This window comes from Triticum aestivum, chromosome 5B (assembly GCF_018294505.1).
Source record: "Triticum aestivum cultivar Chinese Spring chromosome 5B, IWGSC CS RefSeq v2.1, whole genome shotgun sequence".
Lineage (NCBI taxonomy): Eukaryota > Viridiplantae > Streptophyta > Magnoliopsida > Poales > Poaceae > Triticum > Triticum aestivum.
In genome coordinates, this window is record NC_057807.1 from 466,926,148 (window position 1) to 466,936,659 (window position 10,512).

At 46.2% G+C, this 10,512-nt stretch overlaps 1 protein-coding gene across 1 annotated transcript; it reads right to left on the reverse strand.

Annotated features, from left to right (window-relative positions):
- Nucleotides 1-2,073: 2,073 nt before the first annotated feature.
- On the reverse strand, nucleotides 2,074-2,434 carry LOC123116458 (transcription factor RADIALIS-like). The gene has a single exon (XM_044537410.1). The coding sequence runs from the start codon at nucleotides 2,367-2,369 to the stop codon at nucleotides 2,103-2,105; it is 267 nt and encodes an 88-aa protein (XP_044393345.1). The 5' UTR covers nucleotides 2,370-2,434; the 3' UTR covers nucleotides 2,074-2,102.
- Between the last annotated feature and the right edge of the window lie 8,078 nt (nucleotides 2,435-10,512).

Here is a 10,512-nt window from a genome sequence, read left to right on the forward strand (position 1 = left end):
CAAAACTGGATCGAAGGTAATCAGGCACATAGAGGCATGTAACTATTTTTCTGCGTGAGCACTGGTGACACAAACCAAATTCGTGAAGTTTGAGTGGCAGCCTTGGAATACCGGAGTTACTTAGTGGCAAGAACCAAAATTTCCCTTGTCATTATGCCAGAATTTGAGTCCTTTGTGTACCATGGGCGTTGCAGGCATTGTGTACTAGTGCATGATGGTCTGTCCCAATCGATAGTGTGCACAAGTCTTCTGAAACATTATTCATAGTTCTCACATGTTTTGAAGCCACTTTGGGAACACCTTCTAAAGATCCTCATCGATGTTATTGACAACCCTTTTCATTATTTCTTCCTTGCAAAGCCTACAAAAGCAAAAAAGGAACTTCCTATAACACGATTAATTTTTTTCCGTAAAGTTCTTTTATGAATTAATAAGGTGAAGAAAACTTACTACATCTAACCATGTGCCTCTAGAAAATTGTTAAGTACATACCAAATCATTGCATTGAATTCCTTGTTGAAATGTTTCATGTGGATTGCCCAAAGGCTTTTGCCCCATTTGAAAAAATACATTGCTCATCTTTACCAGGTTTATGCTGCTTATTTGTTCATGTCAGGCCCTGTTAACTCTGATTTATACATCATCATGCAAATATCTGGGTAAAAAGTTAAGCACACATCCACGATATATAGCCCTCGTCAACTGAACCTTTGAGCCTTGTTTTTGTTACAAACAGTTCCCTTAAGATATCCTACTCTTCCCTCAACTAGATACATCCAACCACATTGAATAGAGCCCCTTAGAAGTGCCTCATCAGGGAGATGGGTAGCTAAGTGCACCATTACATCAAAGAAGGGAGAGGGTAGATCTTCTCAAGCTTGCATAGAATTAAAGGAATTCCAACATTCATTTTTTCTCACGACATCAATGTTTTGGCAGATAACTCCCTAAAAAATCTTCCCAATTCAACAATAGCCTGATATACAATTCCTTTAAGTGCAGCTGGTAAAGTACTCTGCAGAAGTATGTGGCAGTCAAGCATCTTCGAACAATGTACTCCACATATTTGTTTGGTGAGAAGTCAAACTTTATAATGTTTGATCAAGTTTATCGAAAATCATTTAACACACACAATACAAAATCATTACCATTAGATTCATCATTGAATGTATTTTCACTTCATATAGATTTTATTGTGAATTTTCATATTTCTTTTCTATAAACTTGGGTCAAACTTTACAAAATTTCATTTTAGTCAAAGCTAATATACGAAGTAAATAAAAACGAAGGGAGCACACAAGTTATCAGATGCCACAGTCATACTTGCTTCTACTCCTTCTTTCTCCGAAGGGATCGATAATGATAAATTGTAAAGTGCAACCGGAAACATCCGAATCTTGAAGATAGACACGACAGGAATATTCTACCAAGCACAAGTTCATAAACTCTACACACAAGTACAGGGGATGATTTACACCACTGATGCTTACTCCAAAACTTTTTGGGGATGAGTAATACTGTACAGAATGAAAAATACATGCTAGCGTCTGAGAGATCAAGCGCCTTTGATTTCCTTACAAACCTAGTATTATGTACACACACATATGTTTTCTTCTTTTTATTCCTAACCAAGTGCCCACAATCTTCGTTATACATACATATATAATTATGCTTGCTTCAATAATATGGTCCCAGCCAAGGACTAGATTATCCTGTTTGCAGGATCTTCAGAATTCAGAAGCTTTGCTCCTGAAAAAAATACAACAAGAGATGTACCTTGTAAGTTCACTTATCTCAACCTCTCAAATTTAGAAACGGGCTACATTGACATTTGCATTTCAATGGGAGAAACATGCATGCCCCCATTTGTTTGGATAGTTTTGTGTAGATGCTAGGGCATGGTCGATCACTATAATTATTTTGTAGATGCTAGGCTAGGGCATGGTCGATCACTACAATTATTGATAGTTATGAGAAGTGTTTGAGCTGAGATCGATCACTATATATAGCTCTGAGCTAGGACCTGCTGATATTTCACACTTATAAACTGTAGACAAGAGACAAGGATCCGGTTGGGTTTTGGTTATACCTTGATTGATGAATCAGTTCCAAGCCCCCTGGGTGCTGTAGTTGGGGAAAGGGACCCTGCCGGACTCGATCAGCTTGATGTCGCCGTCAAGGATCTCGTAGTGGCGGCGCACCTCGTCGGCCGTCTTGGTGCCGCCCATGGCGCGGGACACCTTGAGCCAGCGGTCGGGCGTGCCCTCGCCGTAGTAGGCGAGTGCATCCTCGAACAGCTTGTTCTCCTTCTTGCTCCACTCCGGGTTGGCGCCGCCGCGGGATGCGCTCCTTGACCCAGAAGAAGACATCTCCAACTGGATCGGAAACCGAGCTATGTTTGCACTGATTGATGGCTTTTGCACTTGAGAAGCTCTGATGGTTATGGTTTGATGATCGCTGTGCTGCTTCGGTGCCCGCTATTTATAGGCGCTTGTAGCTCGTATCGCAGCTTGATTGCCATGTCGGCCTGAGGATTGAAAGGTCAGTGGCTAATTAGATTCTGAACTTTTTTGGACGAAGGTGCTTCCTTTGGAATGTAGATTCTCGTGCTGCGACTGCGATACGCATAATTTGTTGATCCACACGTCAACGTCTCAAATGTTGTTTGTTTTCTTGAACTTGCAGCAAAGAGTCAGGTTTCTACGGGTTTCGGACCATATTGCGATTAAGATTCAAAATAAAGTCGATCGAACAGCTAGCGTCTGGCCACTCCACCAGTCATTCCTAACGACGTGGCGTCCTCCCCAGCCGATGGAAACATGGCGACGAGTAGGTGACTACGTCTGCACACTTTGGAGCTGCTCCATCCGATCGACGTGATAAGCAGATGCTCATGCCTCTTGGAGGGTGTTGAGTTGTGTTGTAATGGGTTGTTATGCATGCCCACGTGTATAGGATCGAGGGCCTGCGTGCCTTATGACTCGGGCAATGCCCTGTGTATAAATACCATGTATGTAACACATAATCATCAATAGAGATAGTGAATTGATTCTCCTACTGAGGGTGCAGTAACGATCAAGGCCACATGCAGAAATTCGCCTTTCTTGTCCACCGGTGCCCGCGCTATGGATCGAGCGAGGTACTAGATAGAGAGATAGGCCAGCTAGCTAGGGACCTAGGGTGGCGGGTGGGTATAGGAACGATCGAGCCGAGAGAATAATCTAGGGCACATCAGGATTGGGATGCTCTTTTTGGCTGGGGAAAAGGAGTAAATATTCTGAATCCTGGCTGAAGTGATGCCTGGATTCCAATCCCGCAAGTTGGTGCCTGGAATCCGAGGCAGATTTGGGATCCAGTTTGATGCAGACCTGCACGCGGTGGCTGCGTGTGAAACCCAGTCAAAAACACCTCGACGAACACTAATCTCCGTGCTTTGAGTTTGCCTAGTATGAGCTCTCTGCCTAGCAGAAATTCGCCCTAAGTATAGCTGACAAGATGCATTTCAGAAAGGAGGTTCAAAAATCAGAATTTGACGGGGGAATTCTGAAAACCGCGCTTTATGCAGATTATATTCCACGGAGATCGATCTGCTCGGCCCAATGCATCTCCGGTCTACTGTGCTGGGGCAAGATTCCTGGTTTATTTGGTCCACGGCGAGCACCCGATGGATCCGAGCGCCTCCACATGAGCTAGCTTCTCCCGTAAACATCGAGCATATGGCAGTGAAATCTTCGCGTTGTGGCATTGGGAGATCTCGCAATACCACGGCCCCCGTGGCCAACTGAGGAACATGAGCAGAGTCACAGCCTCACAGGACCATGGATCAAAGGCATCGCAACCTGATCAAGTGATCATGGCATAAAGTTAAATTCCTTCTCCAAACATATCGGAGACGTGGGTGGGGAGATTCATTCTTTCTTTTTGCCAAAAATTAGGCGTAAAGTGGTAGCTTTTGGGACAAAATGGTAAAATGGTAGGGTTGCATAAATTGTGGTAGTTTTTTGTTTGTTAAACACTCTGGGGAATATTATCACTCCCCACAATTTAGAACCGGGCTCACCGCCGATCTGCCAGCATATGACGTACCAGGAGCATATACCCGGGTGCAGCAGATCCAAAACGTACACCACATGCACATGCTTCAGAAGTCGCCACCACCATCAATCGCTGACCCATCTCCAGGAAAGAGATCCACATTATACTTGCGAGGCCGGCGGGCAACCGACCTCGCCGCGGTGCCAAACATGCCACCGCCCTACGCTCATCCATCCAGCCTCATTCATCGCCAAGACTGAGCTGAACCATGCCGCTAAGACCCGCCGTAGTTGATGCGGTAGATGCCATGCCGCTCCACCTGCCAACCTCCAGACCACCACCATCGCTCGAGCCCTTGTCCGGAGCCCAACGCACACAACCACACTCTCCCTGAAACCCAAACCTCCCAAATGGCACCTCCATGGGGGGTATGATGCGCATGGTGCCACCGCCTCCCAATCCAAGGCTGAAAACTGAGATGAAGTTCGGTTTTGGGATGATACTTAAACATGTTTGTGGCTTTACATTGGTTGCTTTGGCTATGTAGATATAATATAGTCGTTAATAATACAGTAGCTATGAGGTCCTAGATCTGCCGCTGATGAGAAAGGAATCTACCACGTCAAGGGAATATCTAGAGCACACTTATTCACTGCGTTGTCATTGCTGTCGAAGCCACAACACCAGTCGACCGAAATTCTAACGACTGAGTCCTAAACCTACAGAAATTTGAAATATGCTTTCTCCCCGCTTTATCAATAAAGTAACCATCAAGTTTAACAGCAGCAAATGAAATAAAGTTGTCTGCTGGGGCATCAGCACAAACATGCCCAAAAAAGCATAAAGGAAATAAAGAAAAAAACCACCAAATGGCCGGCCTGAACCTACAGAAAACACGACTTGAACGCGGGGCTCCATTGACCCACCTACTCACTGATATCCGTGAGGCCATCATGAGGAGAGGAGTCGCTAGAGAATGGTGGCAAAAAGGAGAACACCCTCGGGAATTGCCTCCGTTTATTTCCTGGGATTCAGTCTGTTTAGCAAGGTTTGGAGGGGCATCCATAAGTAACTCCAATTTACAAAGATCAATGCAATATTTAAGGTTCATGGACTGCTTAAAATCATGGGCCAAAGGATTAATTGGCAGAGAAAATTGCAGCGAAATTTAGGCCAGCAGGCACAGCTCTCCTGCAATATCGGCGCTATCTTCCGCCATTTTGGGAGGCAAGCAAATAGTACGGCAGTTTCTAAACAGTGATAGCAGCGCAATTGCATTGACTCGCAAGCGGTTTAATTGGCACCTTAATCTTTCAAATATGTTTTCTGTGGAACACTACTCATCGCATTGATGAGGTCCCCTGTATACACACTATTAGTATTCAATCGTCATTTGAATAAATCTGGTGTTTGTGATAAGTTGACCAACATCAACCTACACACCAAATGTAATCACGTTACCCATTTTTCCCCAATCAAAGCCCGAGTAATTAAACTGGATGTTATAGGTGTAGATCCCATAATTGAGTGCACAGTCTCATTTTATTCTACGTACCACATTATTTAACAATGGGTATTGTAGAGCAAGCAGGTTGTCCCCAACCAGACAATCGTTTTCCTCCTGTCCCTGGCGCTGGCGCTGGAACCCTAGCCGCCGCCAGGAGACCAATCTTCCAGCGCCGTCCTTCGGCGGCTCCCCTCCGCCGGCGACCTCGGTCGTCAGTGGCGAGGGGGGCCGCCGGGATCCACGTGTGTGGATCGTTTTTTACTCTCTCGTAGTTTAGATTTTTAGGTTGTTCATCGTCTTCGTTTTGGCGGCAACGATGGCAGCGCTGAATAAAGATTCTTCGGATCCTTCCTTGACAAGGCCATCGGTCCTATGGTTGGGGATGGATTTGGAAACCAGTCTGTTCAAGCAAGGATGGCGTGGCGGCGGCGGCATCCTCATGGTGGACATGTGTCCTCGGGCTCCGCCGTTGCGACGGCGTTTGCTCCAGCGTCGACGCGGAGCTTGGGAGGTAGTCCAGGAGCGGATGCAGATTGCGGTCTGCATCGACGACATCTGGAAGACGGAACATGTGCTGGGTTCGTGGTTCGTGGATGGCAGGTATGGTTTTCTTCTGCGACGTCTTAGTCGCGGTGGGGTGCCAGATCTGGAGTTCGATGGCGTGTCCGGGGTGTTGCCCCGGTCTGATTCGTTCAACGGTAATGACTTCACTTTTGGTGAGCCACCTTGGAGGTCCGCAAAGCTACATATCAGCGTTGGAGGCGCATCGAGCTCGGGTGAGGAGGTGATCCATCATTCTTTTCTTCGGTGGCTGCTGTCGTGGTGCCGGAGGCAGGTGATGGGCGTTGGTGTCAAGCTCAGAGATGTTCTGCTAGCTTTTCAGTTTTGTCATGTCGGTCCTTACGTGACTTGTACTTTAATCTTTATGATATGAATGAGACACGTATTATCATGCAAAAAAAAAAGGTTGTCCCCAACCAAGTATCTTTGCAAAAACTCGTAGAATGGCCATTGCCAACCTCAAACGAATCTCTCTTAAATAAAGAAGACTTGACTTCGTCAAGCCCTTCCAAAAAGGGGAGTCCATTGATTTTGCTTCCACCTGAGTTGGAGTTCTGGAATATAGGTAAGCTCTTGCCATACACCTTCCTTGTTAAGCAACTTGTATAGCTTTTTGCTAAGCAAGCACTTGTTTTTTATCTTTAAGTTTTTAATACCGAAACCACCTTGAGCCTTTGGCCAACAGAAGATATCCCACTTATCTAGTATGCACTTCTATTTATGCTCATCGCACTGTCAGAAGAAAATATATAAATAAAAATAAAGCCTTTTAAACACCCCTTCGGGCATTTCAAAAAAGGACAACATAAGCATGGGTAGACTTGTGATAATAGTGTTGATAAGAGTCAATCGTACCCCATATGACATGAGTTCCCCCCTCCCAACCGTTGGGATTCTTTTCAAAGGGATCTTTGATAAATTTTCATTCTTTGTTTGTGAGCTTAGGGGTGGGGGTGGGGTGGGGGGGGGGGGTGAATCGGTATTCCAAGGTACACAAACGGAAGAGTTTCCACCTCACAACCAAAGAGTTGCCTATATTCATTCTCTTTTCGTTGGCCTTCCCAAAGCAAAGTAGCTCGCTCTATGGAAATTTATTTTCAGACGCGAAAGCTGTCCGAAAAGACAAAGAATCAACTTCATGTTTTCACTTCATACAGATTTGCTATTGTAAATGTTCATATAGTTTTCTATAAAATTTGTTAAACTTTTCAAAGTTTGACTTCAGTCAATGCTAATATGGGGAATAAATAAAACGGAGGGAGTACACAAGTCATCAGATGGTACATAGTCATACTCACATCTACTCCATCTTCGCCGGAAGGGATCGATAATGATAACATGTAAAGTGCAATGTAAACATCTGAGTCTTGAACCAACTGATAGACAAACAGGAATATTCCACCAGCACAAGTTCATAAACAGTACACACAAGTACAGGTATTTACATCATTGATGTTTACTCCAAAACTTATTGGGGAGGAGTAATATTATACACAATGAAAAATACATGCAACCGTCTGCAAGACCTAGCGCAGTTGATTTGCTTACAAACCTAATATTATGTACACACACATATGTTTTCTTATTTATTCCTAACCAAGTGCCCACAATCTTCGTTGTACGGTACATAATTATGCTTGCTTCAATAACATGGTCCCGGCAAAGGACTAGATTATCAACAGGTAATCCGGTTTGCAGAATCTTCAGAATTCAGAAGCTTTGCTCCTGAAAAAAAAAACATCAAGAGATGTACCTTGTAAGTTAACATATCTCAACACTTCTCAAATTTAGAACTGGGATACATTGGCATTTGCATTTCAATGGGAGAAACATGCATGACCCCATTTGTTTCGATAGTTTTTTGTAGATGGTAGGCTAGGGCATGGTCGATCACTATAATTATTGATAGTTATGAGAAGTGATTGAGTTGAGATCGATCACTATATAGCTCTGAGCTAGGACCTGCTGATATTTCACACTTATAAACTGTAGACAAGAGACAAGGATCCGGTTGGGTTTTGGTTACCTTGATTGATGAATCAGTTCCAAGCCCCCTGGCCCTGGGTGTTGTAGTTGGGGAAAGTGACCCTGCCGGACTCGATGAGCTTGATGTCGCCGTCAAGTATCTCGTAGTGGCGGCGCACCTCGTCGGCTGTCTTGGTCCCGCCCATGGCGCGGGACACCTTGAGCCAGCGGTCTGGAGTGCCCTCGCCATAGTAGGCGAGTGCATCCTCGAACAGCTTGTTCTCCTTCTTGCTCCACTCCGGGTTGGCGCCGCCGCATGGTGAGCTCCTTGACCCAGAAGAAGACATCTCCAACTGGATAGGAATTGGTATATGTTTCTCGGAAACCGAGCTAAGTTGGCGCTGTGTTTTTGCACTTGAGAAGCTCTAGTGGTAATGGTTTGATGATCTCTGTGCTGCTTCAGTGCCTGCTATTTATAGGAGCTTGGGGCGCCGCCCCGCCAGCCTTGGCGGCTTGGCGCTCGTATGGTATCGGGATTGCCATCGGCTTGGCGACTGAAAGGTCAGTAAGGCTAATTAGATTCTGATTCTGAACTTTTTGGATGAAGGTGCTTCCTTTGGAATGTGGATTCTCGTGCTGGGGTGCGCGCTTGGGAACAAAGGAGCACGATCCATCCGCACGTCAACGTCTCAAATGCATGCATGGCTCATTATTTTATGTTTTCTTGAACTTGCAGCAAAGAGTCAGGTTTCTTATCTACTGGTCCTGCCTTGCATTTCGATCATTTTGCGACAAGATTCAAAAGTCCAACAGGTAGCGTTTCCGGTCACTGCACCAACGTGGCGCCATCCGGCCGGGCCGATGGGCAACATGGCAACGTCTGCACACTCTCAAGCTTCTCTATCGGATCGACGTGATAAGCAGATGCTCATGCTTCACTACTGGAATTCTGACGTACGCCGGGTGTCATGCTCTTCGCCGAGTGCTAAAACACGGACACTCGGCAAACATAACTTTACCGAGTGTCACTCTCGGCAAACCCAGCTTCACAGGAAACTGTCTTCTTTGTTGTCACTGCCCACGGCAAATAGGCACCGCACGGCAAACCGTGCAGAAGCCGAAAGCCGCTCACGGCAAAGAGGAGCCACGTGGCATGCCCGCCCGCAACAGACGACTCCATCAGTTACTGCGTTCTTTACCGAGAGCCGCCGTACGACACTCAGCAAAGTATATGCCACATCCTATTTTCTTTTTTTGTGTGTTCTTTCCTCCTGACATGGGGTCCTACTGGTCACATTTATCAGTAAAAGTTTCACATAACTTGCTAAATATTTTTGAAAAATGACGATATCGTTGCCGAGAGCCCCTCTCGGCAATCCCCCTGACCAGTAGGACAGCGTGGCCCACATGGTAGCTGACACTTTACAAAACTTTGCTGAGAGCTTGTCTCGGCAATGCTCGCTTCATTTCCGAGAGCTGTCCTCGGAAAAGGTGTGGCACAGCAGTAATGTCTCCCAGACGACCAGGTTACCGAGAGGTGCTCTCAGTAGTATATCTTTTTCCGAGTGTTGCTCTCGGAAATCTTTCCTATCCATTATGTTGTTAAGCTATTTCTTTTCTGATTCCTACAGATAAAAACAACTATAGTGCAATTTGGAGTAGTCCACACATATACAGTGCAATTTGCAATTTGGAGTAGTCCACACACATATACAGTGCAAAGAGAGCCAGTAGCAGACTGACACGTGTCAGCCACCTATTGGGTGACTTTGCCGAGAGTGGCTCTCGGCAAAGTTGGCCCTCGGCCTGTTCGCCTGGTCCCACATGTCAGGAGCTGACACGTGTCAGTCACCTATTGGTTGACTTTGCCAAGAGTGGCTCTCGGCAAAGTTGGCCCTCGGCCTGTTCGCCTGGTCCCATCTGTCAGGAGCTAACACGTGTCAGTCTGCTACTGGCTCTCTTTGCCGAGAGTGGCACTCGGCAAAGAAGGCCCTTGGCCTGCCCCCCTGGTCCCACGTGTCAGGAACCGCCGTCCCCGTCTGCTATCCGTTAGCTACTTTATTTTGCCGAGTGGTACTGTTTGGCTCTCGGCAAAGTCTTTGCCGAGTGCCCGTGTTCTGACTCTCGGCAAATTCCTATTTGCCGAAGAGGTGTACGCCGGGTGACGTTTGCCGAGGGTGACACTCGGCAAAGACTTTGCCGGCGGGTTCAGTCCTTTGCCGAGTGTCCGTGGCACTCGGCATTCATCAGAATTCCAGTAGTGCTTCTTGGAGGGTGCAGTAGCTCAGGGCCACATGCAAAAATTCGCTGGTCTTGTCAGTGCCCGCGCTATGGATCGAGCGAGATACTGGATAGAGAGATAGGCTAGCTAGGGTGGCGGTTGGGTATAGGAACGATCGAGCCGAGAGAATAATCTTCGGCACATCAGGAATGGGAATGGGATG